General features: G+C 40.6%; 1 protein-coding gene across 3 annotated transcripts in view; it reads left to right on the forward strand.

Annotated features, from left to right (window-relative positions):
• Positions 1 to 14,088, forward strand: part of lrrcc1 (leucine rich repeat and coiled-coil centrosomal protein 1) — a 200,518-nt gene extending 186,430 nt beyond the window's left edge. For all 3 annotated transcript variants that reach the window (XM_043688159.2, XM_087986500.1, XM_043688160.2), the window contains one exon: positions 13,062 to 14,088. In XM_043688159.2, coding sequence (XP_043544094.2) covers positions 13,062 to 13,184 — 123 coding nt within the window. In that variant the 3' untranslated portion in view covers positions 13,185 to 14,088. The remainder of the gene's footprint in view (positions 1 to 13,061) is intronic.
• The last annotated feature ends 7,671 nt before the right edge of the window (positions 14,089 to 21,759 follow it).

The raw sequence follows: 21,759 nt of genomic DNA on the forward strand, positions 1-21,759 counted from the left end.
TGGCAGAGTGGACTTGATGGGCCGAATGGCCTTAGTTCCACTCCTATGTCTTATGGTCTTATGGAGTATTTTGCATTAGTATTTACTGTGGAAAAGGACATGGAAGATTTGGAATGAAGGGAAATAGATGGTGACATCTTGAAAAATGACCATATTACAGAGGAGAAAGTGCTGAATGTCTTGAAACGCATAAAGATGGATAAATCCCCAGGATCTGATCAGGTGTACCCAAGAACTCTGGGAAACCAGGGAAATGATTGCTGAGATATTTGTATCATCGATAGTCACAGGTGAGGTGCGGAAGATTGGAGGTTGGCTAACGTGGTGTCACTGTTTAAGAAGGGTGGTAAGAACAAACCAGGGAACTATAGACCAGTGAGCCTGACGTCACTAGTGGGCAAGTTGTTGGAGGGAGTCCTGAGGGACAGGATATGCATGTATTTGGAAAGGCAAGGACTGATTAAGATTAGTCAACATGGCTTTGTGCATGGGAAATCATGTCTCACAAACTTGATTGAGGTTTTTGAAGAAGTCACAAAGAGGATTGATGAGGGCAGAGCGGTAGATATGATCTATATGGACTTCAGCAAGGGGTTCGACGAGGTTCCCCATGGGAGACTGGTTAGCAAGGTTGGATCTCATGGAAAACAGGGAGAACTAGCCATTTGGATACAGAACTGGCTCAAAGGTAGAAGACAGAGGGTGGTGGTGAAGGGTTGTTTTTCAGACTGGAGGCCTGTGACCAGTGGAGTGCTACAAGGATCGGTGCTGGGTCTGCTACTTTTCGTCATTTATAGAAATGATTTGGATGCAAGCATAACGGATATAGTTAATAAGTTTGCAGATGACACCAAAATTGGAGGTGTAGAGGATCGCAAAGAAAGTTACCTTAGATTACAACAGGATATTCATCAGATGGGCCAATGGGCTGAGAAGTGGCAGATGGAGTTTAATTCAGATAAATGCGAGGTGCTGCATTTTGGGAAAGCAAATCTTAGCAGGACTTATACACTTAATGGTAAGGTCCTAGGGAGTGTTGCTGAACAAAGAGATCTTGGAGTGCAGGTTCATAGCTCCTTGAAAGCGGAGTCACAGGTAGATAGGACAGTGAAGAAGGCATTTGGTATGCTTTCCTTTATTGGTCAGAGTTTTGAGTACAGGAATTGGGAGGTCATATTGCGACTGTACAGGACATTGGTTAGGCCACTGTTGGAATATTGCATGCAATTCTGGTCTCCTTCCTATCGGAAAGATGTTGTGAAACTTGAAAGGGTTCAGAAAAGATTTACAAGGATGTTGCCAGAGTTGGAGGATTTGAGCTATAGGGAGAGGCTGAACAGGCTGGGGCTGTTTTCCCTGGAGCATCGGAGGCTGAGGGTGACCTTACAGAGGTTTACAAATTGAGGGGCATGGATAGGGTAAATAGGCCAAGTCTTTTCCCTGGGGGCGGGGAGTCCAGAACCAGAGGGCATAAGTTTAGGGTGAGAGGGGAAAGATGTAAAAGAGACCTAAGGGGCAACTTTTTCGCGCAGAAGGTAGTACGTGTATGGAATGAGCTGCCAGAGGAAGTGGTGGAGGCTGGTACAAATGCAACATTTAAGAGGCATTTGGATGGGAAAATGAATAGGAAGGGTTTGGAGGGATATGGGCCGGGTGCTGGCAGGTGGGATTAGATTGGGTTGGGATATCTGGTCATCATGGATAGGTTGGATCAAAGGGTCTATTTCCATGCTGTACATCTCTATGATTCTCTCTATAATTTAGATCCATTATAATCAGGACAGAGGAAGTTATAATGAGGAAAAAAGAGATAGCAAACCAACTAAATATATATTTTGGTTTTGTCTTCACAAAGGAGAACGCAAATCACGTCTCAAGCATGTTTAGGATCACAGAGTCTAATAGATGGAAAATCTAAGAGATATCAGTATTAATAGGGAAATAGTGTTGGGAAAATTGATGAGATTAAAGGCCAGGTAGTCTAAGGAAGTGGGCCTAAACATAATGGATGCTTTAGTAGTCAGCTTTCAAAATTCTACAGACTCTAGAACACTGAGAAAGCTGATAGCATTAGGCAGAATCAACATGGATTAATGAAAGGGAAATCATAATTGACAAATCTACTGGAACCTTTTGAGGATGTAACTAGTGGAGTTGATGGTAGCGAGATGGTGCATGTGGATTATTTAGACTTTAAGAATTTGATAAGATCTTGTAAAGGAGATTTACATGTAAGGTTAAAGTGCATGCGATTGGGAGTACTGTACATGGATAGGAAACTAGTCATATAGAAAACTGAGCAATGGTACTGAATATTACTGAAGACTTGTGCTCCATAACTTTTCACACCCCAGCGAAGCTGTTCCAGTACAGTTACAACACTGGCATCTTCCCGATAATGTGGAAAATGAGATGTGTTGCAAGATTGCAGCAGAGTAGGATGCTCCAGATGGAGCTTGTCCGCTCTGCCCGTGCTGCTTCTTTTCTTCTTTCTCTTCTCTTTGACTTCCTCAGAGTATTTTCTTCTTCCTCTTTTTTTTTCTCCCTTTGAGTCCTGGCCTCCAGCAGCAACTCCCAGCCTGGAGTTGCAGCCTCCCATAGCTACCTCCCGACCTGGTGCAGCAGCCTCTCAGCGTGGCATGTCGGCAGCACTGTGTGGAGCCAGGGCCCAGTGCAGTTTGGAAGCTGAATGCCAGCGTGATCTGCTGAACTATTTTCTGTAATGCTGGACATTTTATTTCTGTAACAAATCTTGTAATAAAAGAACCTGTGCCTAGATATTTTTGCACCTAGGTTGGCACTGCAATTGGCGATGTATAAACGTTTCACTACGACTCGTTGAGTATGTGTGACAACAAAGGCTACTGTATTTGAAATTGCCCAAGTGTATATTCTATACACAAAATGCAGGATAAATCCAACCTGGCTAATTGCTGTCCCACCCGTCTACTCCCAGTCATCAATAAAGTGATGCAAGATGTCATCAACAGTGCTATCAAGCAACATTGGCTTTGCAATAATCTAGTGCATGATGCCCTATTGGGTTCTGCCAGGACCATTCAGCTCTTGACTGCATTACCGTTTTGGTTCAAACATGGACAGAAGAGCTGAATTCCAGAGGTGAGGTGAGACTAACAGCCCTTGATAACAAGGCTGCATTTAACTGAGTGTGGCATTGAGGAACCTTAGCAAAACTGGAATCAATGGATAAACTCAAAGGGGGAAAACTCCACTTGGAGTCATACCTGGCACAGAGCAAGATGGTTGTGGGTGTTAGAGATCAGTCCTCTCAGCTCCAGGACATCTCTGAAGGAGTTCCTCGGGGTAGTGTCCTCAGCCCAGCCATTTTAATCTGCTTCATCAATGACCTTCCCTCCATGAAAATGTCAGAAGTGGAGATGTTCACCAATGATTGGACAATAAAAATCAAAAGAACTGTGAATCAGAAACAAAAACAGAAGTTGCTGGAAAAGCTGAGCAGGTCCAGAAGCACCTGTAAAGAGAAATCAGAGTTAACGTTTCAGGCTCAGTTCTGAGGAAGGATCACCAGACCCAAAACATTAACTCTGTGCAATCATTGAAGAGAAATCAATGTTCAGTACCACTTGCGACTGAAGCAGCCAATATTCAAATGGAACAAGATGTGGACAATATCCAGGCTTGGGACTGACAAGTGGCAAGTAGGCTTCTTGCCAGACAAATGCTAGGCAATAACCACTTCCAATAAAATACTATCTCACCACCATACCTTGACATTCAATTTTATTACCGTCACTAAATCCCCCATTATCAACATCTTAATGGTTCCCATTGATTGGACTTGGAGATATATCGCCATTTCTTCACTGTCACTGGGTCAAAATCCTGGAATGCCCTTTCTCGGATCAACGTACAGTGCATGGACTGCACCTGTTCAAGAAGGCAGTTCACCACCATCTTCACAAGGGCAACTAGGGATGGGCAATAAATGCTGATCAGCCATTGTCTCATTAAGTAAAAATAAACGGTCATCTTCCGAGATGCAGCCAGTGACTAGTGGGCATCACAGGGTTCAGTGCTTGAACCTTAGCTATTAATATATATTAATACAATTTATATTAATGATTTACATAAGGGAGCTAAATGTTATAGTTCCTGATTTGCAGATGAGACAAATCTCTGTAGGAGAGTGAATTGTGAGGAGAATGCAGAGGTGTTTCAGTGTGATTTAGACAAGTTGATTGAATGGGCAAATGCATGGCAGATGAAGTATAACGTGAATAAATGTGAAGTTATCCACTTTGGTTACAAAAAAGGAAAATAGATTGTTATCTGAATGGCTATAAATTGAGAAAGGAGAATGTACAGTGAGGCCTTGGTGTCCTTGTACTTCAGTCATTGAAAGTAAGCACACAGGTACATCAGATGGTGAAGACAGCAAAACTTATGTTGGCCTTCATTGCGAGAGAACCCAAGCAGGTTTGTCTTGCTAGAATTGTACAGAGCCTTGGTGACACCATGCCTGATTATGTGTGTAGTTTTGGTCTCCTTATCAAAGGAAAAATGTTCTGGTTACAGTGAGAATGCAACAAAGGTTTATTAGACTGATTTCTGATATGACAGGACTGACATATGAAGAGTGACTGGATCGGTTAGGACAATATTTATTGGAGTTTAGAAGAATGAGAGGGACTATCATAAAAGCCTATAAAATTCTAACAGGACAAGACAGCTTAAATGCAGGAAAGGTGTGCCTGAACACCAGAGAATCCAGAACCAGGGGTCACAGTCTAAGGATTGTTGGTAAGCCATTTAGGACTGGGATGAAGAAAAATTTCTTTATCCATTGAATGATGAGCCTAGAGAAAGTGGCTGAGACCCAAATATTGAATGCTTTCAAGAAGGACTTGGATGCATTTCTTTCTTAAGTGTCACGGTTTGGGGAGAAACGAGAAACTGAGTTGAATAATCATTTTTAATGCCTTACTCCTATTTTCTCTGCTTATTAAGACATCGTTACAGTTTTTAACTAAATAAATATACCAGCCAAAATATACACGGCGAGACCTCAAGACACTCAAATGAATAAATGGCCATTTTATCCATTTTCGGTGGCGTTTGTTGAAGCAGAAACATTGGCTAGGATATCCTGTTCTGCCTTCAGTTTTAACAAAAAAAATCGTCAAGTATTGCACAGAAATAAGAAGAGATTATTGAAAGTTTTTTTTTCCCCGGGGCTCTTGTGACCCAGAATAATGTCCCTACCTCTGGACCAGGAGACATGGGTTCAAGTCTCATCTGCTGCAAGACATCAGTTGTGACATCTCTGAACAGGTTGATATAGAATATATTTAAACTAGTCAGCAAATTCCAGCCACCCTCTGGAAATCCTTTTCCTCATGTCTCTTCCAATTGTTCTACCAATCACCATAAATGTGTGTCCACTCATAAGTCAACGTCTCTGTTAAGGGAAACAGATCTTCCCTGTCCCCTCTATCTCAGCCCCTCATTATTTTGTACAAATCAATTAAGTAACTCATCAGTCTCCTGTGCTCTAAGGAAACCAATTCAAGCCTCTTCAACCTTTCCTCATACCTACTATGTTCAATCTCTGGTAACATTCTTGTTTGTCTTTTTTTTATTCTGCGCAATGTTCGTATGAAAATCATATCGCCAGGAATATTGACTTGCTTTTCCTGACTTCTTTCAACCAGAATGAGACATAAAACATTCAATCCAATGGCAGAAAAATGAAACCCTTTGTGATGCAGAGATATGTGACAAGGCAGACCAAAATTGACTCAGTGACAAGAAATAAAGGGCAATGTCGATGGATGTTTCTGTGATTGGAAAGTGATTTCCAGAGGGCTCAGTGTTGGGTCTCTTGCTGGTTGTGGTGTATGTTAATGACTTAGACTTAAGTGTGGGAAGTTTGCAGATGGTCAAAATATGGCCATATAATTAATGGTGAAGACAGTGGCTATTAACTGCAGGTAGATTTCAATGATTTGTTTGAGAGGATGGATAAGTGGCACATGCAATCTAACCTGCAGAAGTGCAACGTTATGTTATTGGGGAGATGAAACAAAGTTAGTGAGTACATGGCAACCGGGAGGGTTTGAGAGCGGCAGAGGAAAGAAATACCTCAGAATACATGTCCAGAGCTCCTGAATTTGACAGTTAGACAAGGTGAAAAAGGAGGTAAATAGGATACTTTTCTTTATTCAATGAGATTTTGAATACCAATGATGTGGAGGTGACTGTGTTGGACTGGGGTGAACAAAGTTAAAACAACACCAGGTTATAGCCCAACAAGTTTATTTGGAAGTACAAGCTTTCAGAATGCTGCTTCTTCGTCAGCTAGCCAGTGGGGCAGGAACAAGGGATACAGATTTCTAGTTAAAAAATCAAAATGTCACACAACTGATGTGATGCATTGAACAAACCTAGATTGCTGTTAAGTCTTTAATCATTTAGAATGAGTTGCAGGTTTTGATTCATTAATGTGTAAACCCCAGAATTCCTTTCAAGTCACATTCCCAAGATAACTTAAGATTTTATTAAAAAGATAACATTTCAGCTCAGATGCATTAAAGGTGTGAGGTTAGAGTCTGTCTATATTCCAGCCTTGAGTCAGACTGGTTCGATTGTCAAAGTAGGAATTTATAAAATTTCACCTGGACTGACTGCCTACAGATTGTGTACTTTTTGAACAAAATAGAATGTATCTGCAAATACAAATCTACCCCATAGACGTGTGTGTGTATGTGTGTATGAGGGGAAGAGAGAGTGAGTGTGTGTGTGCATGTGATGGAGTATGTGCCTGTGAGAGGGATTGTGCGTGAGTCTGGTGGTGTGTGTCTGAGAGACAGCATGTGCATGAGAGAGGGTCTGTGTGTGTGTGAGAGTGTATTGTGCAGTGGGGTCACCTGTAGTATGACATGAACCCAAGATCCCGGTTGAGGCAATCCTCATGGGTACCAAACATGGCTATTAGCCTCTGCTTGGCAACTCTGTGTTGTTGCATATCCTGAAGTCCGCCTTGGAGGATGGTCACCTGAAGATCTGAGGCCAAATATCTTTGACTGCTGAAGTGACCCCCGACTGGGAGGGAACATTCCTGTCTGGCGATTGTTGTGTGGTGAACAATCATCCGTTGTCATCGCATCTGCTAGGTCTTGCCAATGTACCATACCTCAGCGCATCCTTGCATGCAGCATATGAGATAGACAACATTGGCCAAGTCACATAAGTATCTGCCGTAAATGTGGTGGTTGGTGTCCCTACATGTAATGGTAGTGTCCATGTAAACATTCTAACATGTCTTGCAGTGGTTGTCACGATGGAGTTGTATGGTGTTGTGTTCAATGTTGTCCTGAAGGCTGGGCAGTTTGCTGCAAAAAATGGTCTGTTTAAGGTTGGCAGTTGTTTAAAGGTGAGAAGTGGAGGCGTAGAGAAGATCTTGGTGAGGTGCTCATCCTCATCAATAATGTTTTGCAGGCTGCAAAGAATGTGACATAGTTTCTCAGCTCCTGGGAAGTACTGGACAATGAATGGTACCCTATGGGTCATATCTCGTGTCTGTCTCCTGAGAAGGTCATTGTGGCACATTGGAACCAGCGATCAATGAGTTAGGCATCGTATCCTGTTCTTATGAGGGCGCCCTTCAGCACCTTCAGGTGTCTGTCACCTTCCTCCTCATCTGAACAGGTCCTGTGTTTGCATCGGGTTTGTCCATAGGGGATGGCTGTTTTAATATGTTTAGGGTGGAAGCTCAAAGTGCAGCGTCATGAGGTTATTCATGGGCTTGCAGTAGAGTGAGGTACTGAGGTGCCCGTCCTTGATGGAGATGAGTGTGTCCATGAATAAGACTGATTCTAAAAAGTAGTCCATGATAAGTCTAATAGTGGGATGAAACGTGTTGATGTCACTGTGTAGTTGTTTCAGTGACTCCTTACCATGGGTCTAGAGGAAGAAAATGTCGTCAATTATCTGGTGTATAGTGTTTGTTGGAGGTCCTGTGCAGCACAGACGACTTGTTCGAACTTGTGCATGAAAATATTGGCATATTGAGGTGTAAATTTGATCCCCATGGCTATTCCGTGTGCCTGGATGAAGAACTGGTTGTCGAATGTGAAGATATTGTGGTTGAGAATGAAGCATATCAGTTGTAGGATTGGTGCCTGGAGATTGGCAGTTATTGGTATTGAGTGCTGAAGCTGTTGCAAGAATGCAGTCATTGTGGGGGATGCTGGTGTTGAGTGCCGAAACGTCCATTGTGATAACGAATAACTCTGGTTCGACTGGTCCATAGGTGTTCAGGTTCTGTAAGAAATCGTGATGGATGCTGAGGGTCCCCTGTACAATAGGTTTCAAAATGCCCTCGACACAGCCAGAGAGGTTCTCACACAGGGTCCCATTACCTGAAACGGTGGGACGTCCAGGTGTGTTGGCTTTGTGTTTCTTGAGAAAATAGTAGAAGTTCCATACACAAGAGATACGTGGGATGACAGTGCATAGGATACCTTAAAGGACTGGGTCAAAAGTCCTGATCAATGTTTTTGGTTCACTACTGTGTTCTTTGGTCGGATTAGCCGGTAGTTGCCTGTAGTGTTCCTGGTTGTTCAGTTGTTGGTACACTTCCTTGAAGTGGTCAGTTCTATTCTAAATGACGATGGTTCCTCCTTTGTCTGCTGGTTTGATGACAATATTGCGATTGGTTTTGAGAGCATGGATGGCGTTGCATTGTGATCAGGTGACATTTTGCTCTACCTTGTGGGTGTGACTGATGAATCTGGCATTGACACATTTCCTGACGTTTTTAGTATACATGTCAAGCCTGGGGCCCTGCAGAGGGGACCAAATTGACTCCTCCCTTGGTTGTTCCATTACGGATCTTTGTGATGACTGTTCTAGTTCGTCAGTTGTCTCATTGGGCTAGCTGCTGACATCTTGAAAGAATTCCTGGAGTCTCATTTGTCTGATGAATTCCTCCGTGTCTGCCACAAGACCAATGGGGGAGATTTTGATGGTGGGGCAGAAACTGAGCCCTCAACTGAGAATTTCTATCTCTTCCAGTTGAAGGGTCTGGTCTGATAAGTTGACAATCAATTTCCCCTTGGGAGGCTTGGCTACTGCTGGTGGTGATGCCAAATTCCTCCAGTTTCTTCTTCTTGCTGTGCATTTAGGTGTAGTTCCATCGCCTCATCCACTTTGCAGTGTCTCGTAACTGTAGTGCTGTATCTTGAGTGCATGCTGAGAATATGGACTCTATCTCAATTTCATGGTAATGGCACCTGCTATAGAGTTGGTGCACAAGATGATAAAGGAGTTTGTGAGAAGTATGACTGTTACCTGTGAACTAAACTCATTGATGAAGACTTTTAATCCAGTCCTTCAGAGTACCCTATACACTCTCATGTAGGGGGATTCTTGCCTTCTGAAGAAACACAACTTCTTTGGCTGTGTCAAGGGCAGGATCTGTTCAGATGAGGAGGAACGTGACAGACACCTGAAGGTGCTGAAAGTTGCCCTCATAAGAACAGGATATGATGCCTAATTCATCGATCGCCAGTTTCAATGTGCCACAATGAGAAACCGTAATGTCAGGAGACAGACACAGGATACGACCGATAGGGTATCCTTCATTGTCCAGTACTTCCCAGGAGCTGGGAAACTATGCCACATTCTTTGCAGCCTGCAACTAATTATCGATAAGGATGAGCACCTCACCAAGATCTTCCCTACGCCTCCACTTCTCGCCTTTAAACAAACACCAAACCTTAAACAGAACATTGTTTGCAGCAAACAGCCCAGCCTTCAGGACAACATCGAACACAACACCAGCAACCCCATCATGGCAACCATCTGCAAGACGTGTCGAGAGTGTTGACGTGCGTACTGCCACATGCGCGGCAGGTACTCATGTGACTTGGCCAATGTTGTCTATCTCAAACTCTGCAGGCAAAAATGCCCTGAGGCATGATACATTGGCGAGACCTAGCAAATGCTATGACAACAGATGAATGTACACTGCGCAGCAATTGCCAGAAAGGAATGTTCCCTCCCAGTCAGGGAACACTTCAGTGGTCAAGGACATTCGGCCTTAGATCTTCAGGTGACCGTCCTCCAAAGCAGACTTGGGGATACAGAGACGCTAAACAGAGGTTGATGGCCAAGTTTGGTACCCATAAGGTGGCGTCAACTGAGATCTTGGGTTCATGTCACACTAAAGGTGACCCCACTATACTATACACTCTCTCACACACAAGCACACATACACACACATTCTTCCACAAGATCACACACACACACGCAGACCCTCTCTCATACACATGCTCTCTCAGATACACACACACACACACACTCATTCACGTGCACATCCTCTCACAGGCATATAATCCGTCACGTTCACACACATACATACTGTCTCTCCCACACATACAAACACACACATACTCCTCTCTCTCCCTTACACGTGCGCGCGCGCACATACATATGTCTATGGGGTATACTTGCATTTGCAGGTTTGTATTTGCAGATACAGTTTATTTTGTTCAAAAAGCATACAATCTGTAGGCCGTCAGTGACATTTTGTAAATTCCTACTTTGGAAATAGAACCAATCTGACTCAAGGTTAGAATACAGACAGAGTCTAACCTCACACCTTTAATGCATTGTCTGAGCTGAGATGTTACCTTTTTTTTTGATAAAACCTTAAGTTATCTCAGGAATGTTTCTTGAAACAAATTCTGGGAGTTACATATTAATGAATCGAAACCTGCAACCCATTCTAAGTGAATAAAGACTTAACAGCAATCTAGGTTTATTCAATACACTGCATCGGTTGTATGACACTTTGATCTTTTATTATAAGTTCTGTGTGCTATGATCCTGCCCTACTAGCTATTTGGTGAAGGATCACTACTCCAAAAGCTTGTACTTTCAAATAAACCTGTTGGACTATAACCTGTGTTGTGTGATTTTCAACTTTGACTACCAAAGCAGAGATGTAATACTGGAACTCTACACAATACTGGTTATGTCTTTGCCGGAGCTTTGCATAGTTCTGGTCACCACACTACAGAAAGAAAATAATTACTTGAGAGAGAGTGCAGAGGAGATTTGCAAAGACATTGCCATGGCTTGAAAATTAAAGCTAGATTGGTGACACAGTAACTCAGTGGCTAGTAGTGTTGCCTCAAAGCACCAGGGATCCAGGTTTGGTTCCACCCTTGGGCAACTGGTCTGTGTGGAGTTTACTAATTCCCTCATATGGATTTCTTCTGGGTGCTCCGGTTTCTTTTCACGGTCCAAAGATGTGCAGATTAGGTAGATCGCGCCACGCTAAATTGTCTGTAGTGTCCAAGGATATGCAGGCTAGGTGAATTAGCCATGGGAAATGCTGGGGTGCAAGATAGGGTAGGGGGTGGTGAGTCAGGGTGGGATGCTGTTTAGAGGGTCGGTGTGAACTCAATGGGCCGAATGGCCTGCTTCCACACTGTAGGGATTCTATGATTCTAGTTTGAATAGGTCATTGTTGTTTCCCTTTGAACAGTGGAGACTGAGGGGTAACATTTAAAGTTCTACACTGTCCTCCTTGCAATACCCTGTACACAATGCTTGCAAGTATTGTCATCCACAAATTTTGAAAGTGTCCCCTGCATACCAAGGTCTAGATCATTTATATATATCAGGAAAAACATGTCTATAATATCCACTCCTGGGGAACTCTATGATAAACTTCCTTCCAGCCAAAAATATCCCAATAACCATTATTCTCTTTTCTATCCCGAAGCCAAATTTCTATCAACATCGCTACTATCCCTTTTATTCCAAGACCTTTAGCTCTCCTCAAGTCAACTGTGTGGCACAGTATTAATTCCCCTCATCAATTCTCTGAATGATCCCTTCAGAAAATCTCCACCAAGTTAGTTGAAAGTGATTTTCCCTTAACAAATCATGGTGACTCTTCTGAATCAAATCATACTTTTCCACATGACTATTAATTCTATCTTAAATAAATGCTTCTGACTGTGACTACTCTTCGATATACTACATCTTTCCATATTTAATCCCTTGTCCGATTATTTATTTTAAAGCCCTCTCTAATTTCTAGTTGCGTAGTTCTCAAGAATTACTGGCCTCAGGACAGTTCAGATGTAGTTCATCCCAATACGCTCCCTGCTTTCCACATGAACTGGAACATCCCCCATATCAGTCTTTGAGCCATATATGTATCTATCTTATTTCATGTACCCTATGCCAATTTGCACGTGGTTCAGATGATAATTCAGATTATAACCTTTGAGGTTCTACTTCTTTAATTTAATGCCTGACTCCCCAATCCATATATGCAGAATCTCTTTCTATGTCCTTGAGATATCCTGAACATCTCAACAACATCTGAACTTCTCAACAAATTCTGAACTTTGCTTTTTCCTGCAGAGAACATTGTCAATCCCCTTCACTATAATATCCCTTACTACCACTATGTTCCATGTTACTTCCCTCACTTAAATAGCTTCCTGTACCATGCTGAGGTTGCTCATCCATCCTGCATCCCCCATTCTCAACTAAACAAGCAGAAAGGGCCTCAAATCTACTGGATAATTACAGAGGCTGATACACCTGCAATGTTGCCCTCAGGATTACCTTATCTGCTTCATCCACGGTCACACCCACCTGTTCAGACAACTGACCAAAATCAGGAGACGTGCCTCCTGGTACAAAGAATCCAAGAATTTAAACTCTCATGGCAGTGTATTAGCCTGTCTAAGATGCAGGCAAAACAAATAACCTGCATAGATAATTATGGACCAGGTTAGGTTTCAAGAACAAAATTAACACAAATTCCCCCACTCAATGAAGTGAATATTGCACTCAGTCCCCTCAACTGCAGTAATTTGTATATTTGTAACTGATAATGTGTTATGTAATATTTAACATGGTAACTCTTTAAACTCAGTTTATACACTTAAGTTTCTTTATCTTATCATTTTGGGTACATTGTTCTTAGTACAGAGCTTGATGTTATACATTTTTCATGTATATTTTGATAAGATAAAATACAAATCCTTTAGGTCTATGAAGTGGAGGAAGAAATGCGACAGCTTCTCCAAGAAACAACAAATGCCAAAAAATCCATGGAGGAAAAGATCCGGAAGCTAACTAGTGCCCTCAATGATATCAAAGAAGAATTGTGACACTAAAATAGACAGGCAAGCAATGATAAAATCCAAGTTGCCAAATTGATATTGTTTTGAAAGTTACTGTCATCTCCATTTGTATGCCTGGATAATGAATCTCCTTTGGCTTATTACCCAATTTGATGTGATGTAGAATACAGATTAGTATGACCCTAAACTGAATCCCTGATTTGTGCTGTCTCTTGTAAGCCAAATAAACATTACAATTAACTTTACAATATATAGGCAGGTGGGTAAATATCTAGTACAAACCCCTTGGAGTATTACAGTACTTCTCTGTTTGAACAATATAGCAGCATGAGCAATGGCTAGAGATTAGGAAAGGAATAAAATTGACAGAAATCAATAGAAAAGTTTAGTTGTTTCTTTAAGTTATGGTTCATCATGATTCCAAGATTCTTTTGTGTCATGGATATACTTTAATGTGAAAATTTTATGCTGCTTAGAGCTTCTTGCTGTCTTCATTAAGCATCAATTTAATTTGATGTCAAAACATGCATCCATATTAATTTTTTTCAATTCACACCATTAGATTTTTACGTAAAAGAAAAATTCAGTCATGCTAACTCACTGGTTAACTGTGTCTAACAATATGATACTGAACCATAAAAAGGTGTAGGACGTTTGACTATCACGAGACAAAAATTGATTTGAATGTACATCTACATGAGCATTCATACCTCCTCTTGTAAAGTATGAAAGGGAAGGAGGAAAAGTAAATAGAATATATGTGCCTGGCTGTGCTGTTCATATATAGCATAAATGTTTGGGAGAATATAAAAATATAAATCTGACATTTTTATAAGTTACTTTTACTGGTTAGTTTAACCTTCATAATTACATTTGTAAATATGTGTTAAGTTTTATTTATTAAAAGATGTAAAAATAATATTTTGTACTCCTCAATAAAATTATTAACTTTATCATCTGTTTGTTCATTCCTTTACATTTGTAATGTAATTTTTAAATTATAAGTATTTGATACCTACAAGCTTCCATGTAAAATCTAATTGAGGGAATGGTTGCTTCTAAATTATCGTTCTTTTGGTCCAAAGTCACTATTATAGTCTTTCCAAATCCATTGTCATATCAGCATTAAAAAATAAGAAAATAATAAAATAAAAAATAAGAGATCATTTAGTCCTTCTATATTGTTCTCTTTCAATAAGAGCATAGCTGATTTCTACCCGAGTGCCACCTCTAGCACTATTCTCGTATCTTTTAATTCTTTCACTATCTTGAGTATACTTAAATGATTGAGAACTTAGATAGATAATTTAAAAGATTCACAACCATTTAAGAAAATCTACCCTTTTCTAAATCCTAACTAGTTGATCCATTATTCTAAAATAGTAATCCCTTGTTCAAGACTCTGCACAAGAGGAAACATGTTTCCAGCATTTATACTTTATAACCTTAATATCAAGGGCCTTGTCTTGTCCTGAACCTGTTTAGCAGAGATCTCTTTCACTTTCATCATTCAAAGCATGCCATTCCCCAGACAAGGTTTGTCACAGAACTTGTCATTGAGTTCTTATGTTTCCAGTACCTTGATTCAAAGGATGTGAGCTGGTAGATCTTACTCGGGCAGGTTACTCAATTTGGGACACATGTAGAATACAGGCAGTAGGTCGATTGAACAAATCATCATAGAGTTGGTGAGTGAGGTGCAGCACAGATGGTTTCAACCAGCTTGTTCATTTTTATGAATTGGTGAATGTGTGGGGGAGTAATCTTTCAACGACCGCAAGCTAGGAGAGAGGTATTTAGTTGAGTGACCACAAGATATGTGAATGAGATGAGCTTTGCCAGATACATGGTACTCTGCTATAGCGTTTGAAAGGTCAAATGCTGAGGTCCCAGATGTTATGACAGCAGTGCTCCAGCAAGTTAGGTTAGCGGATTATTGTTAATTTTGATCTTTGGTATTGTTTTCTGAATATGTTCCCAGAAGTACCATTCATGTTGTGCCCTCTGTCAGTAACCAGGTAACCCCAGAGGAAGCAAATTATTTTGCCAGCAACTGGATTACAAGAGAAAGTTACCGAATTCTCAAAATACCCTCTCGCGAATTCCAGTCACTCTGGAACTGAACATCTCAATACTGAGTAACAATGAATTAAGTTTTCTTAAAGATGTCTTAATTTCTGTATCATTATTTCTCTAATCAAAGATTGGAAACCTTTTGCTTTTGTTATCAAATCATTGAAGCTTGATAAAACTTTATGCACAAGCATGCAATGGTATATTAGGGCCCTCATTGTTTCACCCAGAAGCTAGACACAACTGTATGGTCAGCCTTGATTAACAATTCAACAGTTACTACTTTGAAATGCAGTAGTAAACAATAGAGTACATTCAGGGTAGACAAATATAGCTCTTTCCTTCTGAAATTCATTTAACTTTCCTTACTTTAATGTATAACAACATATTAATTCTATCTTTCAACATTTTTCCCTCATCATTTTCACAGAATCATAAAGTCTGATGCAGAAACATGCCTTATGGTCATTAATAACTGTCTATATCCTTTTTGTTTTACATTTCAGTGTGTAGTTTTCAATTACTCTTATTTATTATGAGCATTTCAGTCAAACATTGAGATTTCTCTTTGTATCATATACTGTAATCCTCCTAAATTCAGATCTTTCAACTTCTCATAAACTAGTCCAAGATAGATCAGCAGTTATAATATTAAGTTCAATATATTGTGAATTGTCTGAAAATCATTTTGTCTCTGATGCTGAGCGGAACTTCCCAATATTGTAGTTGAGAGTGTGGTGCTAGAAAAGCACAGCAGGTCAGGTAGCATCCTAGAAGCAGGAGAATCAACGTTGCGGGCATAAGCCTTTCATTAGGAATGATGGAGGGCTGATGCTGCCTGACCTGCTGTGCTTTTCTAGCCCAAACTCTCGACTCTGATCTCCAGCATCTGCAGTCCTCACTTTCTACTTCCCAATATTGTAGCAGACTGCAACAGTCTGCTGTCAGGTTTGTACAATTGCTGGGTATGACCACATGGTGGTGTTTGAGAACAATTTATACTTTTCAAGCCGAGATCAACAAAATTAAAGGTAAAGTTGCCATGGTCCCAGCAGACCATACGGCTGCTCTCTCTCATTTGAGAGAGACGACTGGTAGTGAGTTTAACCAGAGGATCACCACACCTCAGGTCAGGGCAGGGTTGAGAAGGTGGGACCTTCATGGTAACCTCAGCTTATGCAAGAATTTAATTGGCATGTTATTAGCATCATTCTGCATTGCAAACCAGCCATTAAACCAACTAAACTAACCAATTCCCTCGTCCTCACTCAGAAATGGAGTCACATAAGCACAGAAGGAGAAGTTCTGAATGGCTGGGGTGCTCTACAAGATCAATTTAACTTGTTCCACTCACTGACCCTTTCCCTGTAGCCTGCATTTTTGCTCTTCCATTCAAGTTCCCTTTTGCATGTCACAATTGAATCTGCCACCACTATCTTTTCAAATACAGGTCATTCTGCTATAATACGCATTTCATCAACACAAATTCACTGTAATGCAATTGACAATTTGGGGTCATTATTTCTAAAGCATGAAAATTTTAAACGTGTGTTGGCAGTAACGCAATTACATCACCAACGCTTTAAACGTTGTTTCTAAAATGAGATTTTTCTATAACACAGGATTGCACAAGAATGCAGTATCACGTTATAGAAGAACTGATTGTAGTGTGTCTAAGATCATAAACAAACCCCTGTGTGAAAATGTTTCCTCATTTAAATTTTCATTTTTTTTAATTACAGCAAATCTGTGTGCTCTAGTTTTCGCATCTTCCTCCAAACCAAAAACAATTTTTGAACGTGAACACTTTTTTTAAGGTTCCTCTTAATCCTCTCAATTCTTTGTTTAAAGGAGAACAATCCCAGTTTCGTCAATCTATCAAAATAGGTAACTGAAGTCCAAGATGATTCACATAAATCTTTTCTGACCTCTTTCAGGCTTCACATTCTCCCAAAGTAAAATGTCCAAAATTGGAAATAATGCTCTAGTTGAGGTTGAAACATTGTTTTGGAAAGGTTCATCATGACTTTGTTTTTGTGTTCTGTGGGTGATCTTATACAGAATTATTCCTATCTCTCTGGTTACTTGTCTCGTCTCAGTCGGTCCCAGTATTTTCAAACAGTTTACTGCAGTTAATACTTCTGTTCAATTCAAGTTGTTCCTTCCAGCAATATCACCATAATTAACAATATTGATATAATTAGCAAGTACTGGTAACCCATGTGGTTTCCACATAACAAACACTACTCTGAAATGTAGGTGAATTTTGACAAGAATGTTCATGTTTTCTTTCAGACCAATATATTGAAGAACCAAAGAACAGGTGATTATGTACTAAGTAAGGAACTGGGAATTATGTAATCAGTAAGGATTATTGGAGTTTTTTGAGAATATAATTAGTAGAATGTATGAGAAAGAACTGGTGGATGTGGTTTATTTGGATTTTCAGAAAGCTTTTGATAAGGTCCCTCATAAGAGGTTAGTGGGTAAAGTTAAAGCACGTAGGATAATGTGTAATATATTGGCATGGATTGAGAATTGGAATAAATGAGTTTTTTTCCCAAATGGCAGGCAGTAACTAGTAGGAATATCAGTGCTTGGGCTTCTGATATTCACAATATCTGTAAATGACCTGGATTTGGAAACCAAATGAAACATTTTCAAATTTGACAGTAACAATAAACTGGGTAGGTTTGAGATTTGAGGAGGATCAAATGAGACTTCAAAGTGATTTAAGCAAGTGAAATATAATGTGGCGAAATGTGAAATGCATTTTGATGTGAAAGGAAGAGTATTAATTAATTGGAGATATACTGTGAAGTGTGGGTGTACAAAGGGGTCTGGGTTCACTGCACAGCAGTCAATGGAAGTAAACAGGCAGATGCAGCAAGAAATTGGAAAGGCAAACGGTACATTGGTCTTCATTGCAAGGTGATTTAAGTTCAGAGGTAGGGATGTCTTACTGCAGTTATACAGGGCCTCAGTGAGACCACACCTGGACTATTACATGTAGTTTTGGATTTCTGCTGAAGCTTTGCCCCCTGCTCTGGCCAATTTATACCTTCCACAATAATAAAGCATTCAGTCAATCAAGGCCCAACCCACAATCTCCCAGCCTGTCAACTATCCAGATGCAGAGTGTAGTCATAGCATGGAATCAAACCAAAAAAAGGAAACAAAATTAGAAATAAATAGGTGCTCATGCTTAATGTTCCTTCATTAGAAAGGAAACCTGAAATAGGGGTCTCCTAGGATTCTGATAGTGCCCTACTTGAGGAATTCTCTCTCCCTTACATCTAACTATTCGTACCCAGCTATGATTTTCAGCAATATTTACACCAACAGAAATAAAACCTCTTAACAAACAATCATAGAAATATACCACACTGATTTAGACTTTTTCTCTCTCATGAGCACGCGCGTACACACACAAGTCCAAAGTGGTCAATTTGTAATTGCGGATATATTGTGCATTTTTTGAACAAAAAATAGTCTGCAGGTAGTCAATACATGTGATATTTTGTAAACTCCATTTTTGAAATAGAACCAGTCTGACTCAAGATTGGGCTACAGACAGACTCTGACCTCACACCTTTAATGCATTGTCTGAGCTGGGATGTCACCTTTTGTTATAAAGCCTTATGTTATCTCAAGAAGGTGCCTTACAGGAAGTTCTGGGATTTACATATTAATGATACCTGCAACCCATTTTAAAAATGAAAGACTTAACAATCCAGGTTTGTTCAATGTATCATTTCAGTGGCAGGACACTGAATTGTTTTTTCATAAATTCTGTGCCTTATGATCTTATTCTCCACAACCAACTGATGAAGGAGCAGCACTCTGAACGCTAGTCCTTCCAAGTAGATCTGTTGGCCTATAACCTGGTGTTGTGATTTTTAACTTTGTCCAGGTGAGGGTGGATTGGCTGAGTTTTAAGATTTGTAGCTCAGGTTGAGGTTTTGGATATAGGTTTGCTCGCTGAGCTGAAAGGTTCATTTCCAGATGTTTTGTTACCTTACTAGGTAACATCTTCAGTGGACCTCATGCAAAGCAATGCTGAAAATTCCTGCTTTCTATTTATACAACACAGTCCGTCAATTTCTCAGCAACAAAGCCAAACAAGCAGACAAAACACATCCAGAAACCCTAGCCTCTCTCCCCTACATCAAAGTCATCTGTGAAATGACTGCCAGACTACTCAGACCCCTTGGCATCATGGTAGCCCACAAACCCACCAACACACTAAAACAGCAGCTAATGAGTTTGAAAGACCCTATACAGACAATGAGCAAAACTAACGTCATTTACAAAATACCGTGCAAGAACTGTAACAAACACTACATTGGACAAACAGGCAGATATCTAGTCACCAGGATACACGAACACCAACAAGCCATAAAAAGACATGACCCTCTCTCACTAGTATCCTCACATACAGATGAAGAAGGACACTAGTTTGACTGACACAATACATCCATCCTAGGACAAGCCAGACAAAGATACACACGAAAATTCCTAGAAGCATGGCATTCCAACCGGAATTCAATTGACAAATACATTGAAATAGACCCCATCTACCACCCCCTGAGAAAAAGAACAGGAAGTGACTTCACCACAGGAAATAATATCACCACAGGAAATGACATCACCAACCTAAAGAAACCCAAACATATAAATAGAAAGCAAGAATTTTCGGCAATGTTTCGCATGAGGTCTACTGAAGATGTTATCTAGTAAGGTAACGAAACGTCTGGAAATGAACCTTTCAGCTCAGTGAGCAAACCTACATCCAGGATCAGTCATGATCAGATTGAAAGCAGAGGACGCTGAAAGGGGTGAATGGCCTACTCCTACTCCAAATTTGTATGTTATTATATATCCATTTTAAAATGGCATGCTTCAGTTAAACTGCCTTCCTTCCTCACTTAACCAGTTTCTGTGCATCTTTTGTATAACTGTCTGATGTCAGCATCTGCCAAAGGAAGCCTCACATAACAGCATCACTAAAGGCTAGAGGCCTTGGTTCACCATTCTGCAAATGTATTTCAGTCAGGCTACCTAACCTAAGTCAGTGAAATCTTTCCAAAAGAACGATTGCATCAAGCACACTGAGGGGAAAGCTGAGCTTTAAAAATAATCGAAACATTCCAGTTAACTGCCAGCCAATGTAGTTAACAGTTGCTTTATATTTTTACAAAGTTCCATCAAAGAATAAACTTTTGGTAACCCAAAAGATGCTGATTTCTTGTCTCAGTTGTCATTTGCGAAAGAATAAGAAAGCCATCGCAATTCTGACCCAATGCAGAATTAAATTGGTTAAAGCCTTAAACAGCTGCACGAGTCAGGAAAGCCTCCAGTACAACCACAAAGCAAGGAAACACCTTTACAGCCACAGAATACAGGTAATGTTTTACACCTGCAAAGTACCAGGAATCCTCTATTACAGCCATGAAGGATGGGAACACCATAACAGTTGCTAAGTAATAGAAGTCCTCCAGTACAGCAGCAAAGCATGTTTTTTTTTACATGGGTGTTATTTGCTGGCCAGCATTTATTGTCCGCCTCTAATCGCCCTTGAGAAGGTGGAGGTGAGCTGATTTCTTGAACCGCAGCGGTCTATGCACTGAAGGTTAACTCATAGTGCCATTAGGGATGGAATTCCAGGATTTTGACTGAAGAACAGTGAAGGAACAGCGATATATTTCCAAGTTAGGATGGTGCATAGTTTAAAGGGAAACTTGCAGATGGCAGTTTTCTCATGTATCTTCTTCCCTTGTCCTTTTAAATGGAAGTGGTCATGGGTTTTGAAGGTGCTGTCTAAAGATCTTTAGAATGAATGCTTATTGATGTGGTGCCAATCAAACGGGCTGTTTTGTCCAATATGGTGGCAAACTTCTTCAGTGTTTATTGAGCTGCACCCATCCAGGCAAATGGGGAGTATTCCAGCACGCTTCTGATTTATGCCTTGTAGATGGTGACCTGGATTTGGGAGGTCAGGAGGTGAGTTACATGCTATAGTATTCCGAACTTCTGATCTATTGTTGTAACTCCTGTATTTACATGGTGAGTCCAGTTCAATTTCTGGTCAGTGGTAACCCCAGGGATGTGGATAGATGGTAACACCATTGAATGTCATGAGGAAGTGGTTAGATTGTCTCTTACGGGTGATGGGTATAGCCTGGCATTTGTGTGGCATGAATGCTACTTGCCACTTCTCAGCCCAAGTCATAGAGTCATAAAGATGTACAGCATGGAAACAGACCCTTTGGTCCAACTCATCCATGCCATCCAGATATCCTAACCTAATCTAGTCCCATTTCCCAGAACTTGGCCCATGTCCCTCCAAACCCCTCCCATTCATAGTCTGGATATTGTCCTGATATTATTGCATTTGAACATGGACTGCTTCAGTGTCTGAGGAGTCATAAATGGTCCTGAACACTGTACAAACATCAGTGAACATCCCCACTTCTGACCTTATGAGGGAGGGAAGGTCTGAAACAGTTGAAAATTCTGGGCATAGGAT

The sequence above is a fragment of the Chiloscyllium plagiosum genome, unplaced genomic scaffold, assembly GCF_037043375.1.
Source record: "Chiloscyllium plagiosum isolate Xiang-an unplaced genomic scaffold, Cpla_swu_hap1 HiC_scaffold_4, whole genome shotgun sequence".
Taxonomy (NCBI): Eukaryota; Metazoa; Chordata; class Chondrichthyes; order Orectolobiformes; family Hemiscylliidae; genus Chiloscyllium; species Chiloscyllium plagiosum.